The sequence below is a fragment of the Drosophila busckii genome, chromosome 2R (assembly GCF_011750605.1).
Source record: "Drosophila busckii strain San Diego stock center, stock number 13000-0081.31 chromosome 2R, ASM1175060v1, whole genome shotgun sequence".
Lineage (NCBI taxonomy): Eukaryota > Metazoa > Arthropoda > Insecta > Diptera > Drosophilidae > Drosophila > Drosophila busckii.
In genome coordinates this window covers 11,582,918-11,599,560 of record NC_046605.1, presented here as the reverse complement: position 1 = coordinate 11,599,560, position 16,643 = coordinate 11,582,918, and the positions used below count along the sequence as shown (strand labels likewise).

At 38.2% G+C, this 16,643-nt stretch overlaps 4 protein-coding genes across 5 annotated transcripts; 1 reads left to right on the top strand and 3 right to left on the bottom strand.

Annotated features, from left to right (window-relative positions):
- Positions 1-3,854: 3,854 nt before the first annotated feature.
- On the bottom strand, positions 3,855-8,776 carry LOC108594647. The gene is made up of 5 exons (XM_033293337.1): positions 8,063-8,776; positions 7,239-7,902; positions 7,036-7,184; positions 4,863-6,267; positions 3,855-4,068 (listed from the first exon to the last, which is right to left on the bottom strand). The coding sequence occupies exons 1-5, from the start codon at positions 8,774-8,776 to the stop codon at positions 3,887-3,889; spliced, it is 3,114 nt and encodes a 1,037-aa protein (XP_033149228.1). The 3' UTR covers positions 3,855-3,886.
- A 730-nt stretch (positions 8,777-9,506) lies between these two features.
- Positions 9,507-11,380, top strand: LOC108595968 (odorant receptor 49b). Its single transcript, XM_017981255.1, has 6 exons — positions 9,507-9,939; positions 10,494-10,761; positions 10,812-10,911; positions 10,961-11,062; positions 11,117-11,224; positions 11,279-11,380. Exons 1-6 carry the CDS (start codon positions 9,507-9,509, stop codon positions 11,378-11,380), a joined length of 1,113 nt encoding a protein of 370 aa, XP_017836744.1.
- A 1,378-nt stretch (positions 11,381-12,758) lies between these two features.
- On the bottom strand, positions 12,759-13,807 carry LOC108595730 (antigen 5 like allergen Cul n 1). 2 transcript variants are annotated; one of them, XM_017981013.1, is made up of 3 exons: positions 13,672-13,807; positions 13,168-13,613; positions 12,759-13,113 (listed from the first exon to the last, which is right to left on the bottom strand). In XM_017981013.1, the coding sequence occupies exons 1-3, from the start codon at positions 13,801-13,803 to the stop codon at positions 12,801-12,803; spliced, it is 891 nt and encodes a 296-aa protein (XP_017836502.1). In that variant the 5' UTR covers positions 13,804-13,807; the 3' UTR covers positions 12,759-12,800. The 2 variants fall into 2 exon arrangements, with proteins under 2 accessions (XP_017836502.1, XP_017836503.1); XM_017981014.1 differs by having other exon boundaries at positions 12,759-13,092.
- Positions 13,808-15,313: 1,506 nt separating this feature from the next.
- On the bottom strand, positions 15,314-16,409 carry LOC108595776 (antigen 5 like allergen Cul n 1). Its single transcript, XM_017981068.2, has 3 exons — positions 16,239-16,409; positions 15,789-16,189; positions 15,314-15,720 (listed from the first exon to the last, which is right to left on the bottom strand). Exons 1-3 carry the CDS (start codon positions 16,386-16,388, stop codon positions 15,444-15,446), a joined length of 828 nt encoding a protein of 275 aa, XP_017836557.1. The 5' UTR covers positions 16,389-16,409; the 3' UTR covers positions 15,314-15,443.
- Positions 16,410-16,643: the final 234 nt, after the last annotated feature.

Sequence of the window (16,643 nt, the reverse complement as noted above, 5' to 3'; positions counted from 1 at the left end):
CGACACACACACACACACACATAGACAGTACAAATTTATATATATGCAAACGTTTACCGCCTTTTGGCAACATAATTTGCACAGGCACAAAAGCAGAGCGCGACGTGTTTATGTTTCGGATGCGTTGCAAAAATGACATCCTGTCACATTTCCCCCAGCTCTCTGTCTCTGTGTGTGTGTGTGCCTGAACATCTGCCTTGCTGTATGTGTGTGTGTGTGTGTGTGTGTGTGCGTGACTCCCGCTGCGACTGACGACCCACAACGAGCCTCTGCTCCAACATTTAAAAGCCGTTTACCGCCTACGAGAGTCATCCGAAATAGGCATAAGGACACGTTTTATTTAAATTTTGCCATTTGTGTGCATATAAAACCGTTTACCGTTTTGCCAAATGTACAAATTTCATAATTTTTGGCATAAACCGTGTTTTTTCACACATGCGCTACTTTCAGTGACTTTTATGCGCATTTAATAAGATAATATCGCAAATTAACATTTGTTTTTACGATTTTCTACACTTTCCGCCCAAAATATGTTCAAGCATAAAAACAAAGAGCAGTAAAGGCAGTTAAAATACGCATATAAAGCGCATAAGAAATCAAAAGATTATTCGATTTTTAGCATTATGAGCAGGCACTAAAGTGACTGAAGCTCTGACTAAAACATAAACATTTAAGATTGCTGTTATTTCATAAATAGTGCGTCAGCTTTTCATTAAAGTAGCTTAAAATAATTTAATATAATTTATATAATAATATATAAAGAATGTATGTATGCGAAAATAACAGAAAATAAATAATTCAATATTGCGTATACGCAATTTAATGTGTTTTTTGCTCAATCGATCGTTGGTTGTGCAACTTCAAAATGCTTTAGATGATTTCAGTCCGCTAGTTTTAAAGCATATAATTATATACAAGTCGTTTATAGCAGTTCAAAAAAATTAAGCACAAGAACTTGCGTATACGTGATTTTAATACGTTTATGATAAATAATTGAATGTCAAAACTTAACAAAAATATGCATTACTATGCAGTTCGTACTTTCATTATATTTTAAATTATAATTTGTCTGTATTACATTTTAAATTGCACGTTAAAAACCAAAGCCAAACAAACTTTTACTCTTAGTTTGCGCCATTTAAGAGAGCGCGCTACACTAAAGAGCAGCTTACACTTGAACTGGCAAACGCAAAGTTTGTTAAGAGCTTATGCTGCTGCATTTGCTTTAGATTAGTTGCATGCAATTTGATATTGTAGCTCTGCTTAATTTGTTGAAGAGCACTCAATGCCAATTTGACTAAGTATTTGCCCTTTTCATAGTTAAACTAAGCCGTTAAGCTGCAACATTTTAGCCAGACCGCAAAAACCGACAATTGGCTGCAGCTCTGGCATGTGAAATGCGCTTCCAGGCAGGCACTTTGCATATTAATCCAGCACACAAGCCCTCACACACACACAGAGCGCACACACACACATAAATTTGTTAGTGGCTTACGTATTGTTGTTATTGCTATATTTTGTATATTATATTAATTGCATGTCCGCAGGGTGTCAAAGGATTGCATAAATCATATTTTAGAGCCCATAAATGTTTGCTAAGTGGCCCATAAATGCAGCATAATTTAAAGCTGAATTTATGGCTTAAAGGAATTTGATTTTAATAACTGTCAAGCCAACAGTTTTTTAATCAGAACACACAAAGAACAAAGCGTTACCATATAAATAAATTCTATAAAATTCTAGGTAGCTAGGCACTTGTTTTTGCGGCGAGCGAGTGAGAGACAGAGAGAGAAAGTCTGCAATATTATTATATTTCTGTATGAGCTGCAAAAACTTTTTACACAACTTGTGGTCACAAGGCGTGCAGCAGTGTGGGAGTGGCAAAGAGACAGAGCAACCAACACATTGCACTGCAATTGCAAAAAGGGCGACACGCACTCACGTTCATAAATGTAATGCAATTTCAAGTAGAACTTTATTTAATTGAGTATTTCGGTGTTAAGGTTGTCCCCAGCACACACACACACACACATAAGCTGACACCCAAGCGAGTTTTATGAGAATTGTTGAAGCTTTGCAAAGTTTTGTGCGTCATTTTGATGCAAGCTGCACTTGGTTTGTGTTAAGAATTTTGCCCACTAAGCGAGTAGTAAACCCACATGTTTTTCAGTTGAATGTAAATTTTAAATTGGTTTAAGCTAGTTTTAGTTGAAGCTAAAGCTTTGACTACATTGAAGTGATTACGCTTAAGAAAACAAAGCTAAGCCTTTTGCATTTTATTTCAATTAAAATTGAGCAACAAAATGGAGCCATCAATAAACTAGATTACTGCAGCTTATAAAAAGGACTTGCATTTTAATCATTTATGTACGTATTGAGCTATGAATAAATTGCTTTGGCAATTGAGTTTCATTTCAATTTGCGAAAATTGCTAAAAATTTGTAAGCGCAATAAAAAATGCACAACAATAAATAAGCAGCGCAGCAAGAGCAAAAGGATAAATGCAGCCAAGGCAAGCAAAGCGCTTAGGATGCGCATATGTGTGTGTATGCATTAGTGTGTGTGTTTTATTTATGCTCATAATGCTGCGCAATGAATAATTATGCAAATGGGTCAACTTGTGGGCAGGCTTTAAGTCTAGCTCGACCAACTAACCAGGCCGGCCAGTTGGCCTGGCCACTGCTGCTGCGCCCACAGTTACAAATTAGCAGTTTGTACAATTTGCCAAAGCATTTAAGTGGGCACTTAAGCCGCCACACAGCGTACACAACTGCAGTTTGGCCAGCCAACCAAAAGAAAAATCAAAATGTTGCCCTTTAAGCTGTGTAAACTGCTTGAAAACTAAAATGTCGCTGGCAGTCAAAGATTTGCGCTTTTGTTTAGCCCCAAAAATAATTAACAACTTTAGCAGTTTTTTGCTTTTGCAGCTTGAGCTGTTTGTTTGGCGTGCAAAAGAAAATAATTTTATAAGTTTTTCGCGCCTTTTGTCGCAAGTCCAAGTTTAACATTTATTTTTGCTTTTCTTTTCTTTTTTTGGCGCAAAACTTTTGTTGCCTTTTGTGCGCCCAAAACTGCAAGTTCTTGTTTTTTTTTTTTTTTTGCACCCACTTTTGGGCTATTTGAGATGCTTACGGGCAAAGCTTTTGCCATTTGAGCTGTCTGACAGCTCATGAAAGTTGCTCAAAGTACTTATCTAGACGAGCTCATAGCTTAATCGTCTGCTGCTGCTTGATTTTAATATCAAACGGCGAAATTCATGAACTTGAAACTTGTGAAAATCAAAAGTTTCTCTGCTCTCGTTCGCTTTAAAAAAAATAGCTCAACTGCATAATATTTATTATCTGACTCTTTGTTTGACAAACGGACAGCAGCAGAGCAGCAGCAGCTGCGTATGAATCAATATCGCATTAACTGCTTAGCTCGGCTAAAACTTTTATTTCATTTCGCCTAAATAGCGCTAAGCACATAAATAACCTAATGTCAAAAAGTTTCTTGACCAACAAGCACAATTCTTTGGCCCAAAAATATTCAACTTTCTTTCAGCCAAACAGTCAACAGTCAACTGCAAATGTTGCGGCCACACTAAAAATAGCACGAAATACTTTTAGCCATTTGCATTTTTAATGCCACAAATTAAATGCGGCAAGCTAATACACTTATCGAATTGCTGTCACTTGCATAAAATATCAAAAAACACAATTTTCAACTTTTACTTTCAACTTTTTGTGGCAGCATTCTGCGCTTGTATGACTTGAGCGTAAATAAAATTAATTAAATGCAGCTTGTGCTGCAAGTTGTTGGGGCTGCAAGTTTCCATTAATTAATAAAGTAGTAAACGCTGCAGTTGACTGCCAAATAAATTATAATTTTATTTTACACATTAGTTTTACAAACTGCTCGTTGCTGCTCGCTGCTCATACTTAATCCAAAACTTTTCCTTTGGCATCATTTGAAAACCTTTGATGCTTTCGAACATGTCCTTGCAGGTTTTCTCAGCTGGCAGCAATTTAAATTGACGCACCAAATGATAAATGACAGATTTAACCTCCATTAAAGCCATGCGATTGCCTGCCAATTAAAAATAAATAAAAGTGTGTGTAAATTAAAAAAAATTCAATTAAGCTTTCAATCCATTATGCTCCAGAGTAAAGATGGGCATGGGCACGGGTCTGTTCACACTTCGAGTCCCGCGGGACTCTTCAAAAAAATGCCCGCGTTGTGTGAATGAAAATCATTACTAATTAACATATTCTTATTATATCGATTGATAGCGAATACAAAAGTTATGTGTAAGTAAATAATAATTATCTAAGAAAAATGTAGCAGCGGCGGGTTGCTTTTTTAATTTAATTGTGCCGGGCGTGGGCCGGACCTTAATTGCCCTTGGAATCAATCATAAATAATCTAGGCTGTCAAAAATAAATACAAAATTATAATAAAAATATTAAATATTCAGCGCTCATGCAGAAGAAATCCGTGGAACACTTTACATTGACAACGCCTCCTTTTTCCTTTTAAAAATGTAGACGTATTTTTTAAATTCTTTTTTTAAGTTCAAAGTTTATGCTTAGCGAAAAGCAGCAAACAAAACAAAAGCAGCTGCTAACAGCTCAAGCATAACAGCTCAAGCATAACAGCTCAAGCATAACAGCTGAAGCATAACAGCTGTTAGGTTAACAGTAGCGCACTCTGTAAATGCGGCTACGCAATGGATTTGCTATAAATAGAAATTCAATTGCTGTCAGCAAATGTAGCAAAGCCAAAACAATAATTTTATGAATTGTTTGTTTGTATGTAGCCGCCTACAGTTATGAATAATGATGTGTAAATATAAAAAAATCAATAATAATAAATTATAATACCTATGCAGCTTCTAGGTCCGATACCGAAAGGCAAATAGGCATTCATATTAACTAGATGCTTATTTTCATCCGCAAAGCGTTCCGGCATAAACTTGAGTGGCTCTGGGAAATACTCCTCATCATAGTGTAGCGGTAGTATAGGTATAAAGATCTGATCGTCTTTCTTAAATGACATGACAATTTCATTGTTTTCGTCACGCAAATCTATATCACGCGCACATTTGCGATCTGTGGCATTAGCTGGCGGCCACTTGCGCAAAGCTTCGGATATAACCATGTGCAGATACTTCATATGCACCAGCGTATCATAGTCCAAGGCCTTGCCCTGCAGCTGCTGCTCCACTTCCATAATCTCCTCATACAACTTCTGCTGCACTTCGGGATTCATGCACAGCTCGTAGGTTGTAAAGCACAGACAAATGGACACTGTTTCGAAGCCTGCAAAAAAGAAGAGCAGACATTGCGCCAGCAGCTCCTCATCCGTTAGCTGCTTATCGCCCTCGGCGCTGTTGCGTTGCGCCTCCATTAGCAACTGTATCATATCGGGTCGCACTATCTTATGCTCCTTACGATATTTCACAGCATCGAGCACCAAGCTCTTGAAGTAGTCTATAACTTTCTTATTCCAGATGCTAACTCTCAAGGCTTTCATCACACGCGGCATCCAGAAAAAAAGCAATGACTTGAGTATAAGGTAAAGCGACATATTTGTAACACTCTGCCCAGTTTTGTAGAACTGATTTTCCTTATCCTCAAACGAGTTCACCTTAATGCCAAAGGCTGCAGACGCTATGACGTCATTTGTAAAACGCGTAAAATAATCCTTCATTTCTAGCTCAATGCTGCTGCTCTGCTGCTGCTGTTTCAGCTGCTGCTCGATGTACTCCACGCTCAGATGGCTGCAGCCATTGATCAAGACGTACATGGCGCGCATCTTGATGCCCGTAAAGCTGGGCGACAATATATTCCTCATCTCGCGCCATCTGGCGTCCTGCAGCGATATGAGACTCTTGCTCATCGGCGTCTCAATTTCCTCGGACGCCTTATGATTCATAAAGTGATCAAAGTGCTTGACGCCCACCTGCTTAATCAAGTCCAAGTCAGTTATCAGGTAGACGGGCTCACGCAGAAAGTAACTGCCAAACACTTTATGCGACTTCATCGTTGCATATTGTTCCAAGTTCAGTTTCATGTGTGAGATCATGCCCAGCAGCGCTTTGAGCTTTACATTGCCCAGCAGTGGTGTGGGTGGCTCATGTGGCACGCCCCGTTTGTTAAACGTATCGTACTTGGCCACCGACCATTTGTACAGCAGCGCACACAGCACAGCAACCAAACTGAGCACAAGCCAAAGCATTATTACACTTTGATATATACTAAACGCGTATATATATAAATTTTCAATCTATTAGTTATTTATCAAACAGAATGTTAAACTACACAGCTCGAGTGTTCTATTACGATTAGAACGCAATATTTTGTTTGCCAGCTGACTGCGTTGAGCAATAACTTTTAATAAATTTTAGCCGGTCCGCTCTCTTTATAAAGCGCGCGCTCTCTCGTGCTCAATTTGCTTTGTTTGTTATCTCAGCAGTAAATATAGCATTAGTGGCATGCTCAAGGTCAAAAGCAACGACTACAAAATGCGCTATGGTAAGTAAAAGTTTCAACTATATTTTAAATATTTTTTTAAGTTTGAGTTTTAAAAACTTTACAGTATTATGGAATTTTTGTTATTTTATTAAAGCAATTGAAGTTTTTATTTACTGCTTACATTGTTTATAAATTAATAAAATAGCAAGGTATTTAGCGTTTTAGTTTGTTGCGCTTAACATTGTTTATAAATCAATAAACTAGCAAGGTATTCAGCTTTTTACTTCTCTAGGCCTAACACTTGTTTTCGCTCTCTCATTATCTCTCTCTATTTGTCTCTCTCTCTCGCTATGAGCTCATAGGCCAGTATAACAATAAGCAAACAAAACAGAGCAAAGCTAAACAAACTCTCGCTTTTTTCACACGCACTGAATAATAAATTTCACAATATTTTTAGATACAACATAATAACGCTTGGAATACACAAAACAAACGCAAAATGTCATCAGCTATCGAATGTTTTATCTTTATCTTATCAGCTGTAATCGATTTGCACTTGGTATTATATTTTTCTAGGCACTAGTTTTATCCAGAACTTAGCCCTTGGCTGCATTTGAAAATTCAATGTGGGCAAAATATTCTGCACTGTTTTTTCAGCAGGCAGCAATTGAAATTTACTCAACAAGTGATAAATAATTGATTTGACCTCCATTAGGGCCATGCGATTAGCTGCAAGCAACGAATATATATAAAATTTGCATATTTTATTATTATATAGCTTACCTATGCAACTTCTAGGTCCAATGCCAAAGGGTAAATAGGTATAGGGCTGTATGTTATCGCGATTTTCTTCAGCAAAGCGCTCGGGTTGAAACAATTCGGGATTAGCAAAATGTGCTGCATCACGCTGTATGGCAATTACTGGTATTATGATAATGTCATCCTTTTTAAACTGCACCAACAGCTGATTGTTCTCATCGCGCATGTCGATGTCCTTGTTGCAAACGCGACTTATACTAAACGCTGGCGGCCATAGACGTAATAGCTCAGATACAACCATATCCAAATATTTCATTTTCATTAGTACATTGTAATTTAGCGGTGCGCCCTGCAGCGCTTGCTCCACTGACTGAATTTCCTCATACAATTGCGCCTGCACCTGCTGATTCAGACACAGCTCATAGCTAAGAAAGCACAGACAGGTGGACATGGTCTCAAAGCCCACAAAGAAGAAGAGCAGGCATTGCGCAAACAGATCGTCATCATTGAATTCAGCATGTTGAGCGGAGTTGTCTGCATTTGTTTGATACACACGTCGCGCGTCCATGAGCAGCTGAATCATATCCGGACGTATGATATTATGCTCAGTACGATATTTCATAGCATCGAATACCAAACGTCTGAAGTACTCAACGCCCTCGATGTCAAAGAGTTTGACTTTGAATGCCTAAGGGATAATTTGAATAATTTTAAGTACAGCATATGAATTCATTCAATTCAATGAATTCTCTTTATATTGTTTTTATATTTCATTTCATTAAAAACAAGCATTATTGCTTTTTGTTTTGCTGCATACTGCGTATACTTAATTTTCAACTGAAGCTTACCTTCATAATTCGCGGCATAATGCCATACAGCATTAGCTTAAGCATGGCTAGATTTGAAAACTTTGTCATCGATTTGCCAGTTTTGTAAAACTGATTGGCAATATCCACAAACGAGTTCACCTTAATGCCAAAGGCTGTTGAGGCAATCACATCGTTGGCGAAGCGCTCGAAAAAGTTTTTCATCTCCAGCTCAATTTCCGGCTGAGCTGTGCGCTGCAGCTCCGTTGCTAAATAATTAATGCCCGCCACACTGCACTCGTTGATCAGCTCGAACATTGCCTTAATTTTGCTGCCCGTAAACGAGGGCGTCAGCGTATTACGCATCTCACGCCATTTCTCGTCCTTCAGGGCTGTCAGACTCTTGGTGAAGAGCGCATCACTTGCCTCGGGTATGAGCGGCGGATGATTGGTGAAATGATCAAAGTGCTGTATGCCCACACGCTTAATCAGCTCCAGATCGCTTAGCACAAAGAACGGACTGCGCATATTATAGAAGCCATAGATCTTATGCTGCTTGTATCGCTGGTGCCGCTCGAAAAGCTTTTCCAAAAACGAAGCGCTGCCGTACATAACCTGCCAGCTAAGATTGCCAATGAACGGCTTGGGTGCATCATGGACAATACCACGTTGCTGGAAAACGTCAAAGCAGCTCATGGCATATTTATAAATGAGCACAAGCAGCAGCAGCACTAAGCTCAGAACTATCAGCGCCATGATGAACTGCACTTGGTCAATGTTGCGGATGAACTAAATAGATTATATACGAAATTGGATTGCTAGACATATAGAAGAAATTTATTTATCTACCACTCATACTGTTCAATAATAGATAGATAAAAATACATTGTAAATATAAATAAAAAAATAAATTGTATAATTTATTGTGCTGTTTTATTTATTTAGTAAATAGCAGTCAAACAGCAAGAAATCTAAACAAAATTTAAGGTGTGTAGTATTTTAATTAAATTGTAAATTGCATTTTAGTATTAATAAATAACAATTATATAGAGCATTTGATTGTCTGTCAGTGACTTTAAGCCAAACAAATCAAATGTAAATAACAAACGCGCACTTATCGCATAAGTAGCTAACAAATGCATTAGCTTTAATTAAAAAGCCGTTTACTAAATCAGCGCTAAATGTTTATGCTAATATAAATATATGCTATCTAGCTGCTGATAAGCTGCAAACAAATGATAAAAAGCATATGCAATGCATTTACATTTATGACTATTGCTCTTTATTAAAATTGTAATCAATAAATGCGTTCAAGCAAATGCCAAGTCATCATCAAATTGCAATCCACTTAGGCTTGGGAGTCAGCGCAAGGCGCTGCAAATGCACAGGATAATTATAATGAAGACCTTGCCCCAGCCAGGCTATATAAGCTCAGCTGTCAACTGGGGCATGCAACAGAGAGTTTTTTGATTTTGTGTGCATCATCATGTTCGAGGATATACAACTAATTTATATGAATGTGCGCATTCTGCGCTTCTGGGCGCTACTCTATGATAAAAATGTAAAGCGTTACATTTGCCTCTCGCTCAGCTGCTTCCATGTGGCCACCCAGCTGCAGTACATCTTCACCACCAACGAGGGCATCAGTGGCATCATACGCAACTCCTACATGCTGGTCCTTTGGATAAACACAGTGGTGCGTGCCTGTCTCTTGCTCTACGATCACGATAGCTATCTGCAGCTGATTGATAACCTAAGAAGCACATACTACGAGCTGCAACGTCAAAGGGATGTGTATATAAATGGTTTGCTTAATCAAGTCAATCGCCAGGGCAAGCTCATGGCACGTGGAAATCTTTTCTTTGGCCTCTTGACCTGCATTGGCTTTGGTTTGTATCCGCTGAGCGCCGTCGAGCGAGGTAATGAATGAAAGCATCAATTAAATGTATTAACTAAAACGTAAACCTTTTAAATGACTAGCAATTGTAAATCTTGCTAATTTTATATGTGAAATGATTAAATTACATTAATTTACGTTTTTATCTTTTTAGTTTTTTAGCTTATTTTGAATTATTTTTTATCATAGCTGCTTAAGTGTATAAGTATTTCTAATTTAAAGAAATCTAAAAATAAGCCTAAAATATTTTCAACTAATCTCAAATCACAGCACTACATTTTTTAATTAATTGTAATGATTAACATTAAATTATTGCACATATTTCATTGCAATTTAATTGACTACTGCAGTAAATTGGAATTTAGCTACGAGAATTCTTTATTTAAAGAAATCTAAAAAAAAGCCTTAGATATATCAACTATTATAACTAAACTTAAATCACAAATTTAACATATTTCATTGCAATTTAATTGACTAGTACACTAAATTGACTACTAGCTAGTAGCTGTAACTAAAACTCACGCAGCTCAAGCTGCAAACTTAAACTTTTGGCGCTTTTGTGTTGTTTGATTGCAGTTTTGCCCTTTGGCAGCAAAATTCCCGGAGTGAATGAATATGCGTCGCCCTGGTATGAGATCTGGTTTGTGTTTCACATGCTCATCACGCCCATGGGCTGCTGCATGTACATACCGTATACGAGTCTGTGTGTGGCCTTTATTATGTTTGGCATTGTCATGTGCAAGGCGCTGCAGCATCGACTGCGCGGTCTGAAGCGCCACTGGAACAAGCAGCAATTGGCCAAAGAGATAGTCGAATGCTTTATCTATCATCAGCGCATAATAGAGTAAGCCATAGAGAGAGCAGTGGTGCTTCATACTTAAACTAAATTTTTAGCTATATAAATACCATAAATAAGCTGACTACATATATATTCCTGTTGGAGTTTTTGGCCTTTGGCGCGCTGCTGTGCGCGCTGCTCTTCATGCTGATGATAGTAAGTGTTACTTAATTAGTAACTGCTGCTATATAGACTGCACTTTTAGGTGGACTCAACAGCGCAGATTGCCATTGTGAGTGCGTATATCAACATGATATTGGCGCAGATATTGGCGCTCTACTGGTACGCCAATGAGCTAAGGGAACAGGTAAGGCTTTGATTTTCGTTATGATGCTGCGCCTAAAGTTTGTATATCGCCTAGAATTTGAACATTGCCATAGCTGCCTATGAGACCGAATGGTTTACATTTGATTTTAGGCTGCGTAGAAATATTTCGCTAATGATTATGCGTGCGCAGCGACCCGCAGCGGTAAGCTTCACATATTATTGTATAATTTGATTGTCATCATTAATTTTAATGCAGATTCGCTTGGGCAACATTAAGCCCATCACATTGGAGCTGTTTAAGCAATTGCTGAACACCACTTATACGTTTTTTACAGTGCTTAAGCGCATTTATGGCTGAATAGTTTGTTAACAAATCAAAACCAACATTTTAATGAGCACACACACTCGTATATATTTTTGCAATTTAATTAATTGTTAAACACGCTGTCTATGCTGCATAATTAAATAGTTAACATGCTTTCAGCAATTATGTCGCTTAGTTTTTATTAAATACTACAAACAATTGAAACTAACTTTAAACAAAGCTACAATTTATTGACTATAAATTTAGTTTGCTGTCACTTTAATTTTATTTATGGCAGCGCATGAAAAACAATTTTTATTTGCATACGGCAAATGTTTTGTAGTTGATTACAATTTGAAAACAATTTAATTTATACACAGTAAAACGCGCAGTTCTTTTTTTTATAAATATTTTATTTAATTTAATTTATTTTTGTTTCGCATTTTGATGCGCATCATTTGCGGTTGTCGCGCATTTTACGCTGCGTTTGCATTTTTGTTACACACACAGACGCAAGCAAAAATGCAATAAAACAGTTAAAAGTGTGAGTGTGTGTGTGTGTGTGGCAAGTGCGCGATAAAAAATGTTTGCTGAAGTTGTCAACGCGGCTGCCAGCCAACTTTGCACCGCTGACTTTGAGTGGCATGCACCAGCAGCAGCAGCAGCAGCAACAGTCAAGCTTCAGCACCTGAGGGTTGCAGGTGCAAAAATATCAAGCTGTCATCAGCTGCAGCGGTAGCTGGCCAAAAAAATGAAAATATTTTTCAATTTCGCCACACTGTGCAGCAAAATTAATGAGCATGTTTGTGTATCAAAGTTGCAACTAAAGTTTTATAATTAAAAAGCATTGAGCAAAAATTGCAAAAGCATTAAAATAAAATACACAGAAGTTTAAATAAAAGTTCAATAAAGTTGTACAAGTTAGATTTAAGATATATATAAACATTTAATTTGAGCTGTCGACAGAATGCTAAACAAACTTCAACATGCAATAATGCAAATCTTTTAAATGAATATCAAGTATACGCAAATATTTTAAAAATGCAAAAAATTTAAATAAATTAGTCGCAACAGTAATAAAACAAAAGCTAACACTATTGATGAAATTCATAAAATGTAGCTAAGTTTTTCTTATAGAATAGTATATAGAATAAATATTTCTATAATTGTTTAGTCATTGCAGAAACTTAAATTCAAATTTATTGCGCTGCTGCTTTGCAAAGTTTCAATCAAGCTGCTAAACTTTCGTTAATTTTTTTTAATTTACTAAGCTTTAAAGATTTATGTACCTCAAAGTTTTTGTTAATTAACTAAGCCTCAAAGATTTATGTACCCCAAAGTTGTTCGCATACATTTTGCCACTTTAATTTTAATAAGTTGAGCTGCAAGTTTAAGTAGCAAACGCTTGGCAAATAAATAAATAAATTCGTGGCGCAATTTCGTTTGATTTTATTTAATTAAGTTTGTTAAGCGTTTAGAAGTAACCAAGCACGGCCGCTCCACTGTCGTACAGCTCGTTGATGGAGCACAGATTGATGAAGATCGGATTGCGTCCGGTGCGACAATCGGTGGCCGGCTTATCGCCGCTCTTGTAGACCGGCGCGTTCACATCGTTGCCACGGACAAAGTTGCAGGTCATATACTGATGCGTGCTCAGCTGCCATTGGCCAGCGCTGTTGGTGGCGTTGCGCGTCTCGCGCAGAATGCCGCAGCCCACGTGGGTGGTGCTGTCCCGCACGAGTTGCGTGAAGTACGCAATGCACTTGCTAATGAGAAAATGCCAAATCCTTTGGACAGTGAAACGAGCTAGCAGGGGCAGAGAGTGTAGAGTACAGTCTTACCTGTTGAGTGGCGGACTGTAGGCGACAATGTCGCGCATGCTGCACTCGCGATATTCGGCAAACATTTGCTCCAGCGTCGCCTTGATCACCTCGTCCTCTGTATGAAATTCCTGCGGCTCCAAAGACTCATCCTCGTCGTTGAACGCGCCAGTCAGCAGCGCGCCCTGCCAGCCGCCCTCGGCGACCACCTGCGCCACATTGCGAAACTGCGCGCTGTTGCGACAATGATCGTTGACCAGGGCACAGCGCTTCACATTCAGTTCCGCAAAGCTCGCCAGCTCCGGATCCCATTGCAGCGTCGCCATATGCGTGGCCGGATTGAAGCCCAACAGATCGCCGCGTGCAATGCGATCCCGATACTCGTTCAGCTCATTGAGAATCATATTGCGGCGCGCCGTCGTTATGCGCACCACATGCGCATCCGGACTGCAGCTCTCCGCCAGCTCCTGCATTTAGACAGTAAACAGTTAGACGTGGCAACAGTTGGACAGCTGCAACGCTTACGCCAAAGTTATTGCACGCAATGTGCTTCTCGGGCCCCGGACAGAGCACAGGATCACAGTAGTCGAAGGCCAGCAGCCCAGGACAGCGGCAGAGCTGCCACAAGACAGCCAGCAGCCAGTACATGCAGAACATTTCGTCGAACCAATTTGTCGAGTTGCCTGCGCCGGCACAGTCTCTTATAGAGTTGGCTGCCAAATCGATTTGCTTGCCCCAAGGCGTTGCTATCGCAAGCAATTGGACACAATGCTCGTGCCCGAGCTGAAGCAAATTAATTGCTGCCAATAATTATGAACACATGCAGCTATTGTTGGTAATAGCAAACAGTTTAAAGTCATTGCAAGTTGTGCTGCTGGTTCAACGCCTGCGTTGGGGTTCGTATACTAATGGCAGAAGTATTTGTATTTATTATTGCCAATTGCATAAGTTGGTAGCCTGAGTTCCTAACAAAACGCAGCTCACTGATCTTAGCCTGTTGTCATCCAATTTGAGCATTGCCCATGCAATTGCATTATTTTTAGCGCATGTGCTGCAATTACGACCATAAATACTTTAATCTAAAGTTAATAATTATAATGCACTTATTGCTCGCTTAGACTAGTTGACAAGCAACTCAATTCTCAGAAAGTTGATTTGACTCTCGTTCACACTGTTGATGTCAACATTGACTTACTAGTCAGCCAGACAGCCAGCCAGACATAAATAATACTTTATGTTGTACTGTAAATAATTGTATATGTTAATAGTATATTGTAGGAAGAAGTATGATATTGTCTAGTTAGTATATGTATGAACCCATGTGATCCTTTGTTATTGTTTTCCTTATATATAACTAGATTAAGTTGCCCCTGCGGTAACAGCATGCTTGCTTGAAATAAATAATTTTATATATTTATAAAAAAAAAATATTGTGTACTCATTACAATTACGTTGTTAATTAAATTATTGACAAACCTTTTATAATTACATTTAAAACTATGTCAAACTTTATCAAACAATTGTAATCTAAAACTTTTGCTTTTTATCAGTTATTTATTAGGCTTTAATAATAGCTAACTAATCAATAATAATACTATCAATTCGTTATCATAACAGACACAAGCAGCTTAACTTACAAGTGCTAACAGCTTTAGTATGATTACTAATTTGCTTGCATTGTTGGCTGTAAATATTTTGCAGCTTCATTCCAAATATTCATTTCATATTTCCGCTTTTTTAAATCCGTAATATGGCACGGTAGCAATAACAATAAGCATACTGGGCTTGTTTTAATTTTTATAAAACAAATCTTAGCGACAACGTGGCAAGTTATAAACAAAACAATAAACAATCAATTGGCAACGTCTTAGTCACAGTTGCTGAACGATTAGCTGGTAACGCTCCAATAAATGTTAATACACAATTGGCAAATATTTCAAAGCAGCTATACTAACTATAAAAATTTTATAATAAAATTAACTTGTGATTTCAATCAAGTTTTATTTTATTATAAAATTATCTTGTGATTTCTTTCACTTACAAACATTTGCTATAGAAATTATAAAAAAATTAGTTTGTCCATTCATATCAAAACATAACAATTGAGTGAAGCTTAAATAAAACACTAAATGCAAAATACAAATGTTTTCTTTTGTTATTCTTCAATTCATTGTTTGTGTTTTATTATTTAAGTTAATTGTATTTATTTTTTAAGCGATCTCTATTTCCAGCTATAAAATCTTTACATCTGGTTATTGTTATTTATAGCTTTTTATTCATTGTCATGCCATAGCAAGTTATTCTTTTTTGGGTTCGATAACATCGTTAGGATCGACATCCTCGAGATAATGACACAAGTATTTGTACTTCATATTCGATCCTGCCGCGCAACGTCCGGCGGCTTTGCCAACTACATAGGGTGGTGCGAGACCCACTTGGGTGCGCGATAGAACGCACAACAATTGTAGTACTCTTTCCTCTGAACCTTCCTTTCTGACTATTTCGTAACGTCCTGCACAGCCCATGCGATTGCCATTGTCCTGTATCAGCGGCAAGTAGTGACCAACGCAGGTGCTGCAAGCAAATTAAATAAACATTAAATTTGCAATTAGTGTGTTAATTATTTCAGCTGCTGCGCTCACCCATTGGCACCTTCAATTGGCGTTATTTTATGCCTTGCGTCCATTTGACAGCCAAGTATATCGGACATCCAGGAGGGCATTAATATATTCATTATGTACTGACCTATTCTCGTATTTTTTTGTATCTTGGCCTTGACTTGTGCAATCGCCGTATAGCTGTAGTCCTGGGTGTTTGCACAAATCTCGTTCTTGGTGTCACATTGACGCTGCAGCAACGCGGCATATTGCTCCAGCCTCTGATCCCAGCCCATTTCGGGCATTTGAGCTGCTGCGCTCATGTTGTAGAGACCGCTGGCCACCATGTTGCGCATCATGTTGACCTCCTTGACAATGGATTCCTTCAGCGGCCCGTCCACTCTCAGAATCCAGTATTCGCCATCGCCGCAAGATTTTTCAAAGCCCTGTGTTGAAACTTGATATAGAGCAATATGAACTTGGGGCATAACTCACCCTTTGACGACCACATCCCACATGCTTCTGATGAGGTGGACACAGATCTGGTCTACAAGTGGCTGCTTTCTTAGTTCTAATTCTTCGCTGCTCAGCGCTAGCAGCAGCAATAAAAACCAACAGCAATAAGCAAACCAAGCGCGATTTCATTTTTATAAATGAGCTAACGTGCCTGCAATTCGTTTAAAACTAGCAAAAGTCTAGCGACATTAATTCGCAATCGACTTAGTTACAGTTATTAAACGATTAGACGCATTAGTTATATATTTTGCCACGGTTACACACACAAGCATAATAAGTGTAGCCATAAAACTTTAATTTTGTTTTAAATGCAGTTTTAAAATTTATTTTTTTTGCTGCTTGCTCAAATTAATTAATATGCTTCAGCTGCTGCATAAAGTACTT

What these genes read in the sequence shown, in the direction of transcription:
- LOC108595776 (XM_017981068.2), bottom strand. Translation starts at nt 16,388, where the DNA reads ATGAAATCGCGCTTGGTTTGCTTATTGCTGTTGGTTTTTATTGCTGCT. An exon ending in TGGGATGTGGTCGTCAAAGG is followed by an intron (nt 16,190 to 16,238) that starts GTGAGTTATGCC and finishes GTTTCAACACAG; the next exon opens with GGCTTTGAAAAATCTTGCGG. An exon ending in CCAATTGAAGGTGCCAATGG is followed by an intron (nt 15,721 to 15,788) that starts GTGAGCGCAGCA and finishes ATTTGCTTGCAG; the next exon opens with CACCTGCGTTGGTCACTACT.
- LOC108595968 (XM_017981255.1), top strand. Translation starts at nt 9,507, where the DNA reads ATGTTCGAGGATATACAACTAATTTATATGAATGTGCGCATTCTGCGC. An exon ending in GCTGAGCGCCGTCGAGCGAG is followed by an intron (nt 9,940 to 10,493) that starts GTAATGAATGAA and finishes GTTTGATTGCAG; the next exon opens with TTTTGCCCTTTGGCAGCAAA. An exon ending in TATCATCAGCGCATAATAGA is followed by an intron (nt 10,762 to 10,811) that starts GTAAGCCATAGA and finishes CTAAATTTTTAG; the next exon opens with CTATATAAATACCATAAATA.
- LOC108594647 (XM_033293337.1), bottom strand. Translation starts at nt 8,776, where the DNA reads ATGGCGCTGATAGTTCTGAGCTTAGTGCTGCTGCTGCTTGTGCTCATT. An exon ending in TTATGCCGCGAATTATGAAG is followed by an intron (nt 7,903 to 8,062) that starts GTAAGCTTCAGT and finishes ATTATCCCTTAG; the next exon opens with GCATTCAAAGTCAAACTCTT. An exon ending in TGGACCTAGAAGTTGCATAG is followed by an intron (nt 7,185 to 7,238) that starts GTAAGCTATATA and finishes CGTTGCTTGCAG; the next exon opens with CTAATCGCATGGCCCTAATG.
- LOC108595730 (XM_017981013.1), bottom strand. Translation starts at nt 13,803, where the DNA reads ATGTTCTGCATGTACTGGCTGCTGGCTGTCTTGTGGCAGCTCTGCCGC. An exon ending in TTGCGTGCAATAACTTTGGC is followed by an intron (nt 13,614 to 13,671) that starts GTAAGCGTTGCA and finishes GTCTAAATGCAG; the next exon opens with GAGCTGGCGGAGAGCTGCAG. An exon ending in TACAGTCCGCCACTCAACAG is followed by an intron (nt 13,114 to 13,167) that starts GTAAGACTGTAC and finishes CACTGTCCAAAG; the next exon opens with GATTTGGCATTTTCTCATTA.